The sequence below is a fragment of the Lissotriton helveticus genome, chromosome 5_1, assembly GCF_964261635.1.
Source record: "Lissotriton helveticus chromosome 5_1, aLisHel1.1, whole genome shotgun sequence".
Lineage (NCBI taxonomy): Eukaryota > Metazoa > Chordata > Amphibia > Caudata > Salamandridae > Lissotriton > Lissotriton helveticus.
Genome location: NC_136065.1, coordinates 558,935,660 through 558,956,844, shown reverse-complemented (window position 1 = coordinate 558,956,844; position 21,185 = coordinate 558,935,660). Strand labels below are relative to the sequence as shown.

Here is a 21,185-nt window from a genome sequence, read left to right as displayed (position 1 = left end):
GACGACTTTGGTTTTTAAATCATTTGGCCTACTTCTAGGGCAAGGGGCGGGGATATTGTTCCATCCTCTGCTAGTTAGATTACATTGGGAGTTAAAAATCCTTAGGGGATTCAGTTGCTTCAATTGACCAGGATTAAATATACTAGGGTTACTTGTAGCACCATTGCTCCGTTGATGTTGAAGATTGGCCCTAATGTTTTGCTGGAGGTGCTGAGGGTGCTGGAGGTAGGTTTGATGGGATAGAGACCTGCAATTCTTGCTTTCTGCCTCTTGAACTTCAGGAAACCCCTCTGAATTATGAAGATTGTGTCAAAGGATAGGCTGTTGTATTGCTAATTGTTGCGTTATCTGGGTAGTCTGGGTGGACGTACTACACTGGGTGGTTGGCTTGTCGGTGTCTTTAACGCATTTAAGTTTCTCTAATATTAAGCCCATCTTACATATGGCAGTTTTTAATTCTCCCACTTGGGTTAATTGATTACAACAATACACTCCCTAATTGTGTGAGCTGGAAGTCCAGATAAAACAGTCTCCATAGGGAGACTGGAAGGGGGTCAGAAACTGTTACATCATCAGCTATATCAGACAATGGTAAAAAGTGATTACTACAATGAACAATATTGGCTATTACAAGAGGGGGGGGGATAAATTGGGTGCATCCATGCTATGAGACTTTCCCTGGGTGACAACCTTAGTCACAGGTTGTATAGCTGTCTTCCCAAACATGCTCGGTATACATGGCTGGACAGTAGGAATACCCAAAGAGGTGGAGTCCAGAATGATTGGAGTCTCTCGCGATGCTGGTGTGTCTGAATGTACCAAATCCTTGCATTTAACAATTAAAATATCAATTTGATCAATTACACAGTTCATGCCAGTTTTTTTTTGTTTTTATAGCATCAGTAGGCTCCTTGGCAGCCTTCCGCATGATTAGTGTAGTGATTGGTACAGGATACTATTGATCAGCACTAATGCAGGAAGCAGTTAGCCCGAGAAGCAAGAGAGGATCAACCAATTATATGAAAAAGGTTCAAATGTTGTCCCTGATCATTTTATTTATTTTTTATTTATTTTTGAACTTATATGGCGCAAACAGCAACCCAAAAAGGGTTTCCCGGCGCCTAAGAACACAGCACAACTGATGGAATGTACAGCAGAGGTCGTTCAAAAACACTGGTCGAACACCAAGTCTTTATCTCTTTCTGGAACCTGGTAAGACTTTGCTCCTTTCGTATATGGATTGGGAGTGTGTTCCAGATGGATGGGCCCTGATGGGCAAAGGATCTTCCTCCCATCCTGGCTAGTTTGAATCTAGGCACACAAAATTTTTCCGCTGATTTGGATCGTAGATTTCTTTTTGGAATGTAGGGAAGGGCTAATGTCTGAAGGTATTTGGGCACGGTACCTGCTTTAATTTTAAACATATAGTTTAAGGCCTTAAACCTGATACGATTTTCCACCCTCAACCAGTGCAACTCACGCAGGTAGGGGGACACGCTGTTGTTCTTAGGTATAAAACAAAGGAGTCGGGCAGCCGCATTCTGTACAAGCTGCAGCCTCTTTGTAACTGCCTTATTTGCGCCCAAATACAGGATATTTCCGTAGTCGAGCCGGGATGTAATTAAGGCGTTGACACCGTTTTCTGCATGGGGACAGACAGCATCCAAAGGATCTTCCTGAGCCACCTCATGATCGTAAAGCAAAGGCCCACTACTTTGTTGACCTGTTGCTTCATGAACAAGGAATTGTCCAGAATTACTCCCAAATTCCTAGCATGGGTCACTGGTATAGGAATATTGCCCATCTGGGCCGGCCAGTGTGAAGTACTCCACAGCTCTGGCTGCTTGCCCAGAAGGAGAATTTCCATCTTGTCTCCGTTTAGTTTCAACTGGTTAGTTGTCATCCAGTTGAAGATGTTCAAAAGGCCCTCTTTAAGGAGAGACGAAGATGATATCTGGGGTTCAGACAGTGAAAAGACAATCTGAGAATCGTCTGCATACGACATGAAGGTAAGTCCCTGGCCCCTGAGTCCCAGTCACTTTAAACCAGCTGACTTACCGAACACTCTCGGAGAGAAAATGTTAGTGGAGTGGCCTAGCCCAGCCTCCTTCAGGCTCCGATGGGCGTAAATGGGCCAGCCCTTGGCCCAGGCATGCCCGCGCGTGTCCCGCGCTGCGGGAGCCCCTGGCGATTTTTGAAGCGCCTCCTGGTGCTGTGATGGGCATCACTGCAGCTGTTTCAACAAAGCCAGGCTGCGGCTAAAACTCTTTGCACAACTTTCTTTCTTCTCTAATAGGAAAAAATTTCCTCCATTCACCGTTTCATGTAGAAGAAAGTTCAACTGATCTGGAGTAAATAGGATCATTCTAAGCATCACAATTTGCTCTATCTGGCTTGGCTCCAGAAACAACTTCATTATCACCAACCGAGTAATCTTGAAATCACACAGATGCCGCTCTTGGCCCCAACATTCCTGCAACCTTGATCTATACTTATGTGAGCTTTTCGATACTTCATGCCCACAGACTACATTTTCTGTAGACGCTCATTCACTTTGGAGCTCATCCTAGCCAGAGTAGTGCTTCAAACAGCAAGGCTGTGATTCCAGGCTGGTAAAACCATGCACTGGGCATTTATATAGTGCTTACTACCCTGACGAGGGGACTGCCATGGGGTGTCCTTATGCCCCAGAGATGGCAGTCCTCTTCATGGCACAATATGAGGAAAAGTTTGTTGAGGTGAATAACCCTTTCAGACACCACATCATACAATGGTACCGTTACATTGATGATGTCTGGCTCCTGTGGCAGGGGAGCCAGACCGAACTCCTTACATTCCATGCCTGGCTTAACACCAGACATAGGGATATACAATTTTCCATTGAACACAGCACTAGTCGCATGACATTTCTAGACGTCGAATTAACATGCGTCCAGGGTCAGCTCAAAACATCGTTGTTTAAAAAATCAACAGACAGAAATACCATTTTACATCATAGAAGCGCACATCCGAGAAACCTTAAGGCTAATTTGCCATATGGACAACTGCTCAGGATAAGGAGGAATTGCTCTGATATTGATGACTATGATGTACATGCTTGCAATTTTTGCTCTGACATGCAACAAAGAGGTTATCCCAAAAAGCTCCTGAAACATTCGTTCAAAAGAGCTAGATATACTCCTCGTGAATGCTTATTGGAAGTAAAAAAACATCCAACCTTGGAGAAACTTGTGTGCGTTTCTACATTCTGTCCTGACACTCACAAACTTCGACAGGCTGTTCTGAAGAATTGGCACCTTTTGGAGGGATTGGATTGTCCGTTCCCCAAGCTGATCTTCGCATATAAAAAGAACCGGAGCATTGGTCAGCAACTTGTCAGAGCGGACATTGCTAGACCTAAACCTAAGAACGATTTGCTGTCACAATGGAATCTTAAACCCATTGAAGGCCACCACAAGTGTGGCAATTGTGTCGCGTGCCCCAATCCCATTGAGGGCAAAGAATTTATCCACCAAGGCATTAAATGGGCTCACAAGGAGTTCTCAAATTGCAAGACGAGGAATGTCGTCTATGTGATACTGTGCCCCTGCGCGAAGATTTATGTTGGCAAGACTAACCAGCAGATTAATCATCGGATCAGCCAACATCGGTCTCGAATTAAGAAAAAGGTGATGACAGCCCCGATGGTCGAACGTTTCTTGGAGAAGGGCCATACTGAACATGATTTCAAATGGTCCATTCTAGATACAATACACTCCGGCAATGGGCGCCAAGACATTGATCGAATGTTGCTTCAGAAAGAGGCTTATCTAATTTTAAAATTCAACAGCGCTCAGACTGGGTTGAATAAATAGCGCGCCTCTGACCAGGTTTTCTCCATAGGTGATGTCCGTGTCGCAGTGACCGCCTTAGCCAAACTGTTGTTCCTTCAAAGGAAAACAAGCGTCCATGTCAAAACAATAAAGATATTGGTGGGTGGGCATTCTGGGACAATTCGCTTCTAGACAAATTATAATTCACTTTAGTTACATACACTTAGCATCATTAGATAAAATGTATTGAACATATGCACCATGCGCTTTTCAGGTTCAGAGGTTTTGAACAAACAGGCACTAACACAGCCCAGCTCACAATACGCGTCTTGCCAATCACCCCTTCTCCCCAATGTCAAGACTTAAATCCCGATCCGACGATGAGGGACCCAATATGTGACCCAAGGCACTTTTTCCATTTATAATTAAGAATCAGCTCTCAATGCATAATGTGTAATGGCTTCAATACGTTCAGTAGAATTACAAAGCCCAGAATGCCTTTGGATAATAATAGCATAAAAGTAAGGCAGACGCTGAACAGCCATCTTGACTGAGATCCTGAGTTGTGCATTTAGGAGACAGCGTCCGTAACTAAAGGTGAGAGCTCCCTAAATCCAGACAGCCTACAGATCCACAGTTTCTTTAAATAGACAATAATTCTTACGAGATTTCTTTTGCTTGTCAGGCAACGCGTGTGGAAGAAATCTCGAATTAATTTATGAACAACGACATGACAGGTATGTCCTGGTCTATTTCGCGGCCGATAAAACATTTGGCCCCTTGTAAAGCTTGAAAATGACATGGCTCAATATGTTTATTTCAGGAAAAACATTGATGGTAACGCCTTAGTGCGCTTATACCGCCAGACGGCAAAACGAAGGTCAGTGCCCTCTTCCTTCACAATAATGATAAAGAATGCATGCAATAGGCGACGCATTATATTAATTTTCATAAATGTTCGTCCCCCTGTCTAGATTGTTGGGATAAAAATCTTTAAGTCCCCCGTTGCCCTCCACATCATATCTCCTCCTCCTCAAGAAAAGCCCGGTATGTAAATATTGTTTTTTTAACAAACATATGTGATAAACTTCGAGACGAATAGGCAATAAAATAAACAAAACGATCCTTTGTCTTTGCATCTTACAGATACAAAGAACTTAAGCCATGATGAGAGACCAGGCACGATTGTCCTGGCCTTGAAACGCGTCGGCAGCTTTTTGGTGGAATAACAATTCTACGACAAAGATAATTACGACTCATTAGCTTAGATAGAGTTGAACAACTATCATTCAGTTGATATTATTCCCCATGGATTGAATTGTTCTCAGTTATTAACTATTCATGTAGTTATGTTTCTAGTTCTATGTATCCATTTATTTTTCATTAAATTTTTTGTATAGTGTTTGATGTTGATTCATTGACATTTTGTGTTTTTCTATGTATAAAATTGTAAAATATGTACAGTGTTTTTTCTGCTATTAAGATTTGAAATAATGCTTAAAAATAATGAAATAATTGGCAATAAATGAAAATTGCTGGGCTTTGGATTTAATAAATTTTGTCTGATTCCTCAAAAAGGTTTTTTCCTTTAAATAACTGTGGTTCAAGCAAGTTGTGTGTAGTACTACCCTGACGAGGCGTCAAAGAGCTTTTTGGGCGAGTAGCACGCTACTACGGATTACATAAAGGATTAGTGTTGAATTAGTATAGTAAAATATGAAAGTCATTTGAGTGGTGTATATGTTAGTCTGGTATTTGTACTCAAAAGGATAGCGGAGGGATAGAAGAGAGAAAAAGGTTTGCATTTATATAGCTCTTATTACCTCTGATGGGGTGTTGAAGCGCTTTTTTGGCAAGTAGCACGTAGGTAGGATTGAATCTGCGTAAAAATGCTAACAGTTACTGGTATATCACAGTTTCAGAATTCTCATGAGAAAAGGCTATACAAGGTCTGTGTTCACATACAAAATGTTGCAATTTACTAATACAGTAATGCTTCAGAGTAGTTGTGGGGAAAATGCTAAGCAGGTGTGGTGGCTCCTCCGCTAAGGTGGAGGAACCTCGTCCCTCTGCTTTTCGCTGTGAAAAATAAATAAAAATAAAATTATAATAACTCTACGTTACTATCATTTTATTTGCTCCTGCTGTGGAGTCTCAGCAAGGTGGGGTGGATCTTCTCTGCTCTCACTGCAGGGGGAGGAGTGGTGGGCACTATGTAAGAGTGCATTAATGTTTGATCGGCCCTCTCGGGTTGGCCAAATATTCATGTGCACTCTGCATGCTCTTCATGCAGACTGCAATACAGCCTGCGTAGAGAACATGCCCAGCCCCCCATTCCGTGGCTGAGAGCCGGACCACAGTGCTCAGGCCAAGCACAACGCTGAATTGCAGCGTTGTGATTGGCTATGGGGAGCCAGATGGTTCCTGTTGCCACAGAAGAAGCCAGGAAGATGACTGAGAGGACGGAGTAGAGGTGGCAGTGGCCGGGGAGCTGGCCGGCCGGCAGGCATAAAATTCGACCCTCTAACCCCTCCCCCCCCTCCCCACCTGCCCCACTGCTGCTTCCAGGGAGCAGCCACCACTGTAATCAGGGTAAGCATTTGCCTACAAAATGCTTGCAAGTTGCAAGTGCAACACAGTTCCAGAACACTTGTGAGGGAAAAAAGCGAAAGCAAGATACGCATTTAAATACAAAATGCTCACGAGTGCATGGCACCATCCCATAGTTGCCAACATTTGAAAAAAAATGCCCGGGACACTTTGCAGCATAGGACTACTGCAGATAGAAAGTTCTTGTTTGTGTACCTGTGTGTAATATTAGAGGTACAGTTTCTGCAACAATATACCCTGGGACAGTCTCCAACTTGCCGGGACTGTCCCTGCAAAAACGGGACAGTTGGCAACAATGCCATCCTACATTTATGAAAGACAACATAGGAAGCTCCATGAACTGTGGGAAGGTCAAAAACAGGTGATGCTGCAAGACTACGCTCACATAATAAAGATGAAATACCAACTTTAAGCAACTCTAGTTAACAATTGTCTTGTTGGAAGACACACCAGGCGAAGGACATTAAAAGGAAAGAAGAAATAAAGAGGTGCTGAGATGACAAACTCAGATTGAAGAGCCATGTCCAAAAGTTGTTTTAGGGATAAAATCAGAGAATGGGAAGTCAGATGTTGAAAGATTGTTAGACAGTATGCTTCATGCACGAAACACATGTTTAGGCCTTTCTAGCTACGCAAATTAAAGCAAATGAAAAGATTAACGAGCCTTAAATTAAAATTTGCTGAGATTAGTGGAGCTCCAAACTGTTCCAGAGATTGGGGGCTTGAAATCAGCATGTCTAATGGTTATGTATATTCATTTGATTTAATTTACAAGGAAAAATACTAGGCTAATGCAGAGAGGCTTGGAAAATTAAAAGGTTCCTGGTTTCAGAAAATCGTACACAATACTATGAGGATATGTTTAACGGATGCAATTCTTCTAGAGGTATGTAGTACAGCCACATACTTCACTTTCTTTGTTGTAATTTTTTTAATTGAGTTTATTCCAAACAAAAGTTGCAGACACTGAATTAACTTGACACCAGGTATTAAAAATGATATCCAACGAAATATGCATCACAGTACTGCTAATAGGTACATGTGAATAAGTATATTCATATACAATATCATGTAAAAGACAGTGTCACATAAGCCTAAGAGGGTTATGAGGAACTAAATGGGAAATAAAACATCAAATCAAATCATACAAAACAACTAAGTCCAAAATCACCATCCCTACATGCTATCCTGTCCCACAATCCCGTACAAACAGTAATGCAATGTGACATTTTCTAGAAGCTCAGGCATCCCTCGGTGACACCCACTCAAACCACAAGACAATCGCTAGGGGGCAACAGATCATTCAGTCCGTCAATGTAATCTGCCCATTGCTCCATGAGGTTACATCTCCCATCCCTAGCACGTGCAACAGTCTTAATGGAGAGCTCTGCTAAAGCCCAGCGAACCACATCCGCCTGCCATGCCGAAATTAAGGGAGCGGATGTCGCCTTGCAGGACATAACTATACACCGTTTTGCTAGGAACAGTCCTAAACCCTGGAAGCACATCCATTGTTGAGTTTTTTGGTTATTACCCCCCTAGACAACAAGTGGGATCACAAGGCAGAATGGAATATGTAATAGTGGAGATACAAGAGGTCACCGCATGCCAATATTCTGAGATCCCGGTGAAAGTCGAGACCATGTGAAGGAAGTCCACTGTATCATGGCAGCATCTAAGACATTGTATGCTGGCGGCAGGATACATCTTGTCTATTCTATTCGGGGAAAGGTATGTATGGTGCAGATCATCGAATTACGTGAAATGGAATAGAGCGTTCCGCAATATCAATTTAAGGGAAGTAAGAAATCTCCACCAGACAGAGTCTGTTAATTCTATGGCCAATTTGTCAGCCCAACAGTCTCTGAAGGCATGGGAGCATGGATCAAAAGGGTCTCGACTCAGTGTGTCATAAAACTGAGATTGCTTGTTGCAAGCTTTCGATGGTCAGCATCAGTTCCAGTCGACCAGTTACCTGTGTTAAATCTATATCTGTGTCCCACATTTTACCAGCCACATCACAGAGAGCCAATATACTAAAAACTGCAGCGGGTTTAGGCTGCCACTCGCCATCAGATCCTCAAACGTGAGTAGCTTACCCTCCAAAGGCAGTGGCTCGGTGACGTTCGTCCAGCGGTGCTGGTAAGACCAGGGTTGTGGTCTGAAGTGGGGCAGTGCTCGTCGTGAGCTGGCAGGTCACAGTGCAAGCAGTGTCGTTGCAGTTGCTGAAGTGCTGTTGTCGGCTGACAAACTGCAGTAGATGGCGCCATTGCTGATGGGCCAAGACTGCTGTGCAGGATGAGGACAGTGCATCATGTAACTTACGAGTGGTGCCCTCGAACCACGGTACAAGCAGCTGCATCAATGTTGCATGGAGCGGTGTCGTCGGGGATACCAGGGCCACGATGCGTAGTGTGGTGCCCACAGGTCGCGGTGCAAGCAGTGGCTCAGTGGCGGTGTCAGGTGGCGGCATCGGTGAGACCAGGGTTGCGGTGCAAAGTGCGTCGTGCCCTCTGCTGTGCCTTCAGGACACTGAGTCGGCAGCAGCATCGTTGGCGGCGCCAGGTTGCTTTTCTTCTGTTGCAGCACAAACACACACAGTCCACAGTGCTGGTAACAAATGAACTTGAAGTCTTAGCTGTTCCTGAGACTTCCTGAACAGGGGCAAGCTCTACCTCAAGCCCTTGGAGAAACTCACAAAAAAGGATGTTTCAGAAAGTTCAGTCCAGTCCTTTCACTGCCACGATAGAAGCAGCCACTGCAGGCCAACACAGCAAAACACACTGCAAAGGGGTAGTCTCTACTCACAGCTTCTTCAGCTCTTCTTCTTGGCAGTTTTCTTGGTTCCAAAAGAGTTCTAAAGTTCTGGCATCTAGACTTCAATATTTATACTACAAATTCCTTTGTCCTGTCAGGCAGAGAGTGCATGTGCTTAGTCCAAACCAGTTTGGTCCTCTCTGGCCCAGCTTCCCTGCAGGAGGCGGAGACAGCATTGTCTACAGCAGACCAGGCCCATTCAGGTGCAAGGAAATATCCTACCACTATTCTAAATACAGCCCAGGTCTATTCAGCCCAGCCGTGACTCATCCAGACTCTCTGGAGCCACTGCACATCCCCAGCCCCTGCCACTCCAAAGCCAGACAGTCAATACACATCATAGCAGAAGAACACAAGATGGCTTAGCAGGAAAATACCTACTTTCTAAAAGTGTTATTTTCAAACACAAAATTACCTTTACTAAAAGATGCATCTTTAGATTTTGTGTTCAGGCATACTAAACTTTATTTTCCTATCTAGCCGCAATGGGAAGTTATATTTATAAGATGTTATACATTAACTCCCAAGCTTTCCTATGGGCCAGATAGCCTTTCAATAGTGAAAAACGAAATTGACAGTATTTCACTATCAGGACATGCCACACACACATCAGGGCATGTCCTAGCTTTCACATACACTACATTCTGAACACAGGGGACCTTGGGCCTACCTTAGGGGTGACTCACATGTAGGAAAAGGGAAGGTTAGGACCTGACAAGTGCAAGCCTGGCAAGTGGGTGCAGTCTAGTACTGCCATGTCAACTTGGCAGTACTAGACTGCACACAGATACTGCAGTGGCAGGTTTCAGTTACATTTGAAAGGCTGCTTGTGTGGGTGACACAACCAGTGCTGCAAGCCCACTAGCAGCATTTGATTTACAGGCCCTGGGCACACACACTGCACTGTACTAGGGACGGACTAATAAATTAAATAACCAATCATGGAATCACCAATCCATACTAACAATTTACAACAGGAGCATTTGCACTTCAACACTGAACAGCAGTGAGAAAGTGTACAGAGTCAGAGACACTAAATCAGCAAAAACAGAGTCAAAACCGAGAGGTCAGAAAGCTAAAAGACAGGGGAAACACGCCAAAAGATGTCAAGTTTTACTCATTGTTTTGTAGCTTATTTGCACTACTGCAGAGTAGAACAATGACATGCAAAACAGCATTTTCCCTGCTCCAGCAAGCAAAGGACCACCGTATTGGTTTATCCTCACCACAGAGGATGACATACTAAGCTAGCCAAAAATGAAGGCGAGAAAGCCTTTAACTAATCTGCAAATCCGATTGGTCCAACTGTAAAAGGAATGGTGATACCCAAATTGCTATGCCACTTCCCCTGAGAAGGGGAAAGGTTTCTGAAGTATTGGGGTACTTCATTAGTTTCCCTGCATAACCACGTTCACATCCTATAGATTTCTAGCAAATGTGTTTGAAAACTGTACAGTAAAATACACCATTACCCATCAACACTTCTAAAGACGTTTTGGGTGGAGACAAACCCAAACCCTTCCTTAGAAAGAGTCAGGCTCCCACTCTGTTCACTTGGTGCAGTAAGGGTTTTTTTTCTACAGGAATGTTTTTGATTTCCAATCTTGGACTGATGATAAGCACTAAAACACACAATTGAAGAGTGAAATTCAAGATGTGAAACTAAACGAGGTAAATTAAAAATAATGTAAGCGACCACCAACTTGCACTTTTATCAGCGTACACAAATTATGTGATACAATAATGATATTCAAAAAAAGAATAGCTAGAGGAAATGCACCTAAAAGAAAAGATAGCATGAAATCTAAAAGTGAAAGAAGAACATATTTTTAATTCAACAAGAAACAGTTCTGCTTTTTAGTTTCTGTGACATATTACTTATGCATAAGAAACAGCCATCATAGAGCACAACATTGTATGTTCCCAACGCTACCTGACTGTTGTAAGTAATGTTTCACGATTGAAGAAATTCCCTTGGGAGTCACAAAATTCTCAGATCCTTTTTTCATCACCATTCCTTCTACTGGAGCAGTCAGTGGTTTCAAAATACCCTGTGTCAACATTTCATCATAGAAACTGGAACAAAACAAAAGAAAATACGTCACTGCCCAGATATGTTTTTTAAAAAATGAGTTACAATGACACAAAATGTTTTTCTGAAACAAATTAAGAAAAGTATAGAAATTTCTCTGAATAGGTCTGATGTTAATGAGATTTTAAACTTCAATGCTGCTCCTTTTGATAATGGGTACAAAATGGTACAAAACCTTAAATCCCATATTTTTTTGCTATTTTCCCATTTGTCTATATTAATGTAGTGCATTTGGACTGAAAACCTACAATGGACATATCCATCTTGACAAACGATCAACTGCACACAGCCATACAGGTACATCTCAACCCCTAACTTTGCAAAAGTGTAACAAGCCCCACTGTCATGTTATCAACACACATATAGTAAGGACAACATTTTGTCATTCTCATTAAGACCATTAGTAATAGTTTTACATCTTTCAATACATTTGGCTTCATTCTTTGTAGGATGTTTCCCATAACTCCACCTCATGTATCTGTCCTGCCTATCCATATCACAGACCTTATGATTTCATTCTCATTATGCTGATGTGTCTCAAAATGATGAACCAATGGTGCCCCTTGGGTACGACATCTTATCCTGGACCTGTGTTGCAAAACCCTACCTTTCACTTGTTATCACTAATACATGATATGCAATATACAGCATTTTTCATGTTACCATTTGAAAATAGTTTTTCAACAATACAGATCCCATTGATGTTTGTTATTTTTAATTGTTAGCAAACTGACATGTGGTGCACTTGTAATGACCCTTGCAGGGTCATTACAGGTGTGGAGGATGCACCAGTTGAATGCCAGTTGAGGAGCCCCCCTCTGCTGATCCACATATGTTCACATTCGGTGAGATGCTTCTAACACTCCGTTTAGAATATTGCAGACAGTTACAATTTGGAAATTTGACCCTATTGAAGGGTATGACCGGTAAAAAAAATCCTCAAGAAAGATTGAATTGGCACTTTAGGTGCATATTGCTGTACCGACCTACTATTTTGTTGAATAGAGGATGTTGAATGATGTATAGGATGAAACATGGGGGCCCTGATTACAAGAAGGTATTCACCCTCTGTTGTCATATCACCAACTGGTGGGCCTGAAAGGGTAGATGTGAATTCTGGAGGACTCTGTTGACATTTGTAAAATATCTGTAAACTATTTTTCTTTCCTGAAAGAATTTCGTCTCATATCACCTTTTCTGCTTGAAAATAGGTAGTTCTTTCCTGTTGTCTAAATAGTTTCAAATGTGAAATGACCACTACGAGATTGTGCCTCCTTGCGCAGACATTGCAGCTTGACCTGTTTTTTGGACCAAATGATCTGAGGTCACGTGAGGCCTTTTGCGTCAATGTAATCTGAACACGCCAAAGCGAACATACCAGGGGGACACAGAGGGCCGGATTGAATTTTGTCCTGCGGCAGGTATCAGGGGTCTTCAAGACACCATGGGGACGCGGTCTATTTTTGCGATCCCTGTAGGGACAGGTGATAGACCGTCTGATTGTGAGGCCACTAGAAATTTCCCACAAGTACAACATACCCGAGTTGGGTGCTTAATAATACTGAGGTCCGTAAATGTGATATAGCTGTATATGGATAACGTGTAATCACCACATAGGGTAGGGTTGGATGTTCAAAGGCGTTTGCACTTAGAGTTACTTTTCCTGACCTCTTGAACAGTTTTAAGTAGGAACATGTTGACTCTGCGACTACTTTTTGGGGGGTTTTGTTACACACAAGGGTCCAACTAGGAGATCCTGTATGGTCACCTCCCATCTAGTTTGTACACAGTGTAATTTGATTGCTTCATAACTTTATTCACAGTACTAGGTGTTTAGGATGCTATGCATGGCTTATTCACACAGAAGGGGGTTCATGTCCGCCAGCTGGTACATTGATCCTAGACATCTTGGTGGTGGTGATAGGCCAGACTCACTGTTGGTGCGAGTTGATACACCATTAGGATGTTTTTAGATAACATGAGCTGCATATTCCCTATGTTGGAAAGTGGTTTTAAATGGATTGGGTATTATTTATCAGTTATTGTAGTGTATGGATGAACTTGTGACCTTGTTGTAGTCCTGAAGAGGGCAGTACATAAAGCTCTGACATTCAGGTACAAGAGGGCAGCCACCTACTGACAAATCAACAAAGGACATCAGGCTGGAGGATACAGAATCATTGTTTGGGATACAGATTTACCTCTAAAAAATGTGGCAGCGCTACCTGCAGGGTGGACCTCATAATAAGAGAAAAAGTGAACACAGCATGGTACAACAACAAGGAGGAGAGAAAGCTTTGGAATCTTGAGAGAGTGTACTCATTATTAGATGGGTTGAGGGGGTGCAGTATTATGGTGAAATACTGCTCCTAGCTAAATAACATGGTAGGTCCAATACAATAATAGTATACTGGTTACACATATTTTACAAATATTTTGCTGATTTATCCTCCCAGAGAACCCTTTATTGTAGCATTCTGCTATAAGTAGTGCATGTATTGCCACGTGGGAAAGCTTATGCACAGCACAGCAGGGCTGGGTTGTTTACAGTGACAAGTCATTGATAAAGGCATTGGCCCTGATCTATTTATCATGGAAAGTTATGAGAAATGCAATGGGCCTGACTTTTTGTGAAAATCATAAAGTACAAGCCAATAGACCTTTAAGAGTGAATTGTCATTACACTGTGCTAAAGCCTGTAGCCAGGTTATTAGTACCATTGAATTTTGAAGATTAACATAGTAGGCCAGAGTTTTGGTGTTGATTACCTCCTTTGACAGTCCCTTGGGGTTGGTTGTTTGCACTTTGATAATCTTTGTTGTGACATTTTAGTGATGTATGTTTTGCCAACTGTAATTTTGTACATATTTGTAATCTTATGATTACTGAGAAAAGAACTTTGGCTCAGCCCTAATGGTGGTTCTCCCGAGTACAGATTTTGATTGGGTAGAAGTTGTGTGCTTCCGCTGAAAAATAGCGTTTGTGTTGTGCGTTTTGCCTTGTGGGAAAGTTTATGCTCAAGGCAGCAAGACTAAGGTGGTTATGGTGACAAACTACTGGTCAAGACTATAGGCATGAGGTCTTTATTATGAAAAGTATGTCAAAAACAGTATGCTTGACTTATTTGTTGTGAGAAGCATAGGTTAAAAACTAGCAGGGCTATAAGGTGGAATATCATTCCACTGTACTATAACTTTTTGACAGGTATTTGTTTTGCCAATAATAATTTTGTACATGTTTATAATGTTGTGACTGTGTAGCTATAGTTGCCATGTGAAAATGCTTATGCAGAATACAGTTCTCCTGACTTGGTTATGGTGACAAACCAGTGATGCAGACTATAGGTCTGATTTGTTTGTTAAAAAAACGTATGTCATAGCCATAGGTCTAATTTCTTTATTAGGAGAATTTACAACAAAAACACAGTAGGTCAGTAGGACAATAATGTGCCCAAGCGTGTCCAGTCTCAATACCCCAGTCAATAAGGTTGCAGTTGAACTAACAAATGAGGGCTTTGAGAAGAGTGACAACTCAAATACGGAGATCCCAATGACATTAGAAGCACTACAAAACAAGATCTCACACTCAATCAGGAAAGCCAGGGCTGAAGGAGCACAAGGGCCCAATGGTCTTCCCCAGGCCCTGTGCAAATCAGACACTGACCTGTGGGCAGCCCACCTGTTTCTCCACTGCAGGCTAAATAATACCATCCCAGAGTCTAGGAAAGGCACTATCATCCACCCTATCTACAAAAGTGGCAAAAGAAACGCCCCTAACAACTATAGAATGATAGCTCTCCTTGACTTCGAAGCCAAATACTACACCAGCATTTTATTGGAAGAGCTGCTGGCCTGGTGTAACGAGGAGTGGTGGACACCCAGAACTGACCCAGTGATACCTCCTTCCTTACAGACGAACCCCTGGGCATCGGAACAGGACGAACTGGACGAAGCGGAACACGGTGCCTTTAATTGGGCGTTCTCTGAGGAGGAGGCCCCTCGTCCCGACCACGTCAGAACGGCCGGATTGGATAAACCCCAGGAAGTATTGTTTGGGGCGTGTGACGTCACCCCGGTGGAGAAGGCGAGGAGCGGAGTCGGAGTAGGAGAGCGGGCAGGAGTACGGAGAGAAGAACCAAGGAAAGTCCCCGAGGAAGAATCGGCAGAAGGCGGAGAAGGGTCCCAAGGAGAGCCAGGAGGCCAACGACACCGTGTGCCGCCGTGCCGCACTCCCGGGGGAGGAGTGTGGCTATCTCAGGTACGGCAGCGTATGGCGGCTTGGGTGGGAAGCAAGAGCGTGTAACTAGTGTATTTAGCCCCGTAGTTCTCCATTGTCTTCCCTTTCCTTTTGTTCCATTTCCCCGCGTCTACTCCCTCACTGTCTGTCATCACGTTCCACCACTACCGTTGGTTGTACAGTATCACCGGTGAATCCCTGTCTCACTCACACGGCCCCGAGGTGCAAAAACCCCAGCCGACAATAGAACTAAGGGCCCCCTTTCTGTTGGTCTTCTCTTTCATGGGAACCCGGAGCCTGGGAAGCCGACGTATTGGCCAGACAGCACAGAGCGGAACCTCCTTAAGGCAGCCAAGCGGGAAATCATCCAAGAAGCCAAGACGGATCCGAGTCAATTTGCAAGGGAAAGACTGACCTTCCGAACCAGGAGGACTTTAATGTTGAACCCAAAACGTGGTATCCCAATAAAACCTGCATTACCTAACCAACCTGGCGTGTCTCTCATCCCTGACCCACCTGCCAGGTCCACACCTGGGCAGATACAACAAAGCGCCTTCCTTTTAATCAGACCGTCTTCGTGGACAACTCCAGAACAACAACTAATTTATTCACCCTATCGTCTTGATAGAGAAAGCGGCAGCCCAAAGCATCCAACTTCACAGTTGCTTTGTTGATTTTAAAGTGGCCTTTGATCAGGTGCCCCGGGGCCAGTTGTGGGAAAAACTTGAGCTCTGGGGCATACCTCCGGCCCTTTTAAATGCTTTAATTCAACTTCATTCGGAAACTTGGATAAGAATTATTTGGGAGAAGGTTCCCATGAAGACTGAGACCAAAAGTGGTGTGAAACAAGGATGCGTGCATGCCCCACTCCTTTTTAATCTGTTCATCTCGGATTTATCCCCAATACTCAACAGTGTCAACAGCCACCCCCCCATCAGCAACTCGCTATATGCTGATGACCTTGTGCTATTAAGTCACACAAAAGTAGGCCTACAGAGGCTACTTGCTGAGCTGCTCCCCTACACCACAAGAAACCTCCTTGAGTTGAACTTGTCAAAAACAAACACATTTTCTAAGCAGAAAGATTCATTAAGGGACAAAGCTCTTACACTTAAGGTTGCCTCAGCTAAACTGTTGAAACAAGTACTTGGCCTGAGTCTAACTCCAATGCTGAAGGTGATGAAGGCGAAGATAACCAACTCCTTGTAGTACGGTAATGAAATCATAAAGGGCACAATAAGTACTTTATTAAATAATTTAACCATTAAATATTTTAAACATGCTTTCCACCTGCCAAGATCTGCTTCGCCAGCTGTAGTTAGACTCAAACTAGGCTTATTAGACCATCATGGCATTGAGGCAGGTGCATTGATAAAGCTCTGTAACAGACTGCGCAGTGCCCAGGAGGGCAGCCTGGAGGTTAGACTCTCGAAAAGAATTTCGAACAGCCACTTCAGCCATAAACAGTGGCATCACCGGGGCTACTGCCTTCAACTACTTAGTGTCAAGGAATGCTGGGGAACAACCTCCTCCCAGTCGACGCTAAAGGCAGTCATCAAGAGAAGCGTCCAGCTGTGGTCTTTCCATTCAGATAGGCCAACACTGTCTAGAAGGAAACATGCCTGGGCAATAATTTCTGATGTTAAACCGGGGGTCGAATTATTGTAGTTAGCTAGCACATTTGCACTTTTATGGAAATTAATGTTTATTGCCCTGAGGGTGGGAGAATGGCCTTTTTTTAAAGAGCCTGCCTGAACGGCGCCGCCCCGGCACTAGTATCAAATGCAGGAAGTGTGGCTATCACTCCGAAGCTATGGAGCATATAGTTTACGTAGGTTCCGCTATGCTCATTGACACACTGTCTTTATTGAGGGACGAATGGAAAAATATTGGAAAATGATCTTGTTGCCAAGCCATAATTGCCACCCTAAACCCAGACAATACAAAGCTGAACATTCGGTTCACCAAATTTGTTAAAAGAGCGGTGAAAATGTTGGGAGATAACAGAGATAACAGAGTTGCAAATCTCCATCAACCCGGCTAAGTTATTACCCCGTTCCAGGTTCAACAAATGAAGTCCTGATTGCTTACTACTGTTGATTGGAACATTGCCCTTTGCTTAACATTAATAGTCCATAGGTCCCCAGATGGCTTTTGAAAATACTAGTTTCGTCATTTTTTATAAATTAAAAAGAGAGGGGAGATGTCTTGATATACCCGCCATCCCAGTATTGGATTGCCACAGGTAATTCATTATTGTGAGGGTGTCTTAATCATACACCCCCATTTTTAGAGAGTCTTAGTATTAACCATAGTTTGTTAATGCCTTGCTTCTTGTATATAAGAACCATATGAGTTTTAAAAAAAATTGTAATGGAAAAATTGTAATGGTTTTAAGTAATCAAACAATAAAGTATTATTCATTCATTCAGTAGGTCAGATACATTTATTTCGGAATATAAAGCCAACAGTACTTGAAGTATGGATTGTTAGCTTAGAAAAATACTGTGTTGCATGGATCCTTACAGGTCGCTGTAGTAGGCAAGTGTTTTGGGTTTCCCCTTCTGGTTCCCCTCTCTGAAAAAACTGTAGGTAGATGATTTTTACTTTGATTTGTACTTTGATGTCCTTTTAACCATTTTAGGGGGTGGGAGGGACAGTTGGTTGAATATTGTTTAGGCAACCATAACATTATGTGGATGCATATCATCTTCTAGCAATATGCCCGAGTGCTGCCTTGTGGGAAAGCGTATGCAGAAATCCGTAGTCTTGAGTTGGTTATGTAGATAAGCAAATGGTAAATGCCGTAGGCTTAGCTGGTTCTTCAGAACAATTTTTGTCAGTGCAGTACTTTAGACCTGTTTATTATATAAAGTTAAGACAAAGGCAGTAGGTCTGACCAAATAATTGTGAAAAACATTTGTTAACACCATTAGGTCCATAATGGTGAATAGTCATTACACTGTGTTAAAGACAGTAAAAAGATATTTTGTTACAAGGAAACTCATAGTTTATTGTAGTAAGCAAGGATGTTGGTGTTAGTTAACTCTGACAAACAGTTGAAGTTAAAGATTTACAATGTGAAAATCCTTCCTAGGCGCCGCTTGTCTATGGTTTTACCAACTATAATTTTGTATAGATTTGTTATTTTATGATTGCTGATTGCCAGTTTATGTGAAATAGAGGAGACCTCAGTTTGATATGGCAACAAGCCAGTGATGATGGCTATAGGCTTGATAGGTTTACTGGGAAACGTTATGTCATATTTCATACTATAGTGTTGACGGCGGTAGACTGGTATTTTGTTACATGTAATCTTACAGCTTAACAACTATTTCTAAATTGGACAGCCATCTTCAAATGGTATTTTCCACAGTGAATCATTAGTTTACCTTTCTAAGATGGCCACCATGTTTAGGAGCATCATGTCGGCAACCTGGTTTAATACAACAGTGTTGCACTAAACACTATCATTCAAAGGTGGCTGCCTGGTCAGATATTTACTCACCAGCTCTTTGTAATGGTATTGTGCATAGTGCATAATTGGTTTTACTGCTACAAGATGACCAACACGTTACTTTTAAATGTGGTTCCTACGTTGGAACTTTAAAACAATGATACACTATGCACAATACCAAGAGGACCATCCACTTTTATGTTTCATTTTATTTTGTATTAGGGGCGTACACCCACCAAGGTTAGGTTGCAGCATATTCTTTTCAACTTTTATTATTTGGATTTATCATCCATTTGCTTGTGGGAGTTTGTGTGTCTGTTTTATTATGGACAAGAGAGTGTATGAATGCAAAAACAAGTGAACTTGTTGTATTGTACTGTAATATTTATGGATTTCTTATTGCCCCCTATGTTGGAAGTATCTACATGTTGTGCATGATACCCACTGAGGTATCATGTTTTGGGACGCAGAGCTTATCAGTGTGCTGGATAAAGTGATATGAGAGATAGACAAATAGCTTATGATTTTCAATAAACTGGTAGCTTAGAGCAGCTCTGCAGGTCCCTTTGATTTTTTTATGATCCTAGTTTACTTAGTTGATTACTGCACTGGGTTATCCAACTTGATATTTTGTTTAAAGTTTAGGGTCTTGCACAGACATGGTTGGAAAAAAGTGGTGGGAAATCTGCTGGGATCGACTTTGTTACTATGAGCCCATACCTGAATGTCATTGGGAGATGTAAAGAAGCAGCATTAGGATCTAGCTAGTTTGGACCTTCGGGGATGGACCAGATTGGAGTCCTCTGATTTTCCAAACATATGTAGTATATCTCTTCAGTAATCTGATGCCTGTTCCGCTGGTGAATGCTGATTTATGGGTTGGGTGATGGGCAAGGAAGTAGCAGATATGTCTGATGTAAGAATAAGATGATTAAGCAGTATAAGGGAGTTATTATTGGCTTCCGACTGTGGAGTGTTATAATAGAAATATTAGAGTGGGCCAGAAGTGTTACCGATGAATTGACTCTATTATATAATACCCAAGCTAGCCTTAGGTCAGTCCTTATTAACTTACCTGGACATATACAGTAGTGGGTACTGGTTGGGCTGTTCCATATCTGTTAATTGCATTTGAAAGTGAAATTATCTTTCTCGGTCCTATCTCAGGGTTGTGGGATGATGGAATTATCTTGGAAACAGCCACATTTTCAGCCTCCTATAAATGTATAGCATGGTGATATGATGATCCGTAGTATAAGCCTCGACCTCAGTGTCCTGTTTTGTTTGTGTTGCTTGAATTTACCTTGTGGTGTAGTGGTCATTTTCCCTGGGAGGCTCTGTGGAAAATGAAGAGTGCCTCGCACAAAGCTATTCTACCTATAGGTAGCCAGTGGTGTGACTGCAAGACCAGAGTCTTGTGTTCTCTTGGACAAGGGTAGTAAATGGGTGATGAATGGGTATATTGGGCATTCATACTGGCAACGAAGCATTTAGGATTTTAAAAACAGAAACTGCAGAACCCATAGAGATTGCTGTTGCCAAATTTTTAAGTTGGATGTGGGCCATTCGGGCAAAAAAGAAGAGATTACGTTAATATGTTTTTAGTGTATCGACCTGGTGTTTTATTTATTTACCTACATGCTGCACCCACATAAAGTAGATATTTGGGGTTTAACTGTTAGAACTTCTTACTGGTTTTAGTATACTTATTTATTACATATTTATGTATTTTATTATTGTTGTGGATTTATTTCTTTGTGTCACTTCTCTTCTGCGTACAATCCTGTAATCTTTATGAAAATGAATTAGTTAATTGTTTTAAATGGCAATGTCTTTCATAATTTTTTTTATCGAAATAAAGACTTATTGAATTGAATGGGTATATGAGTGCAAAAATGAGTGACAGAGTGCATGCATGATGGCATATTGAGTGCCTAAACTCATGAACCTCTTTCAGTTATAAGACCTATAGGCAATGCCAATGCTTGTTCAAATTGCAACACTGAAAGATATTTCGACTGACAAATACTCTGTCAACCTTTATAACCCTTCTAATATTCAATTCTCAGAAAAAGGAAATAAAATGCAGAGAAGTGGCCTGCAGGATAAGTGTAGCTTGTTTTATTTACTGGTCTGACCAGGTCTTGAAAGGGAACATATA

General features: G+C 42.3%; 1 protein-coding gene across 2 annotated transcripts in view; it reads right to left on the bottom strand.

Annotated features, from left to right (window-relative positions):
* RNLS (renalase, FAD dependent amine oxidase) overlaps nt 1-21,185 on the bottom strand; it is a 553,624-nt gene that overhangs the window by 438,075 nt on the left and 94,364 nt on the right. For both annotated transcript variants that reach the window (XM_078642883.1, XM_078642884.1), the window contains exon 3: nt 11,173-11,315. In XM_078642883.1, coding sequence (XP_078499009.1) covers nt 11,173-11,315 — 143 coding nt within the window. The remainder of the gene's footprint in view (nt 1-11,172; nt 11,316-21,185) is intronic.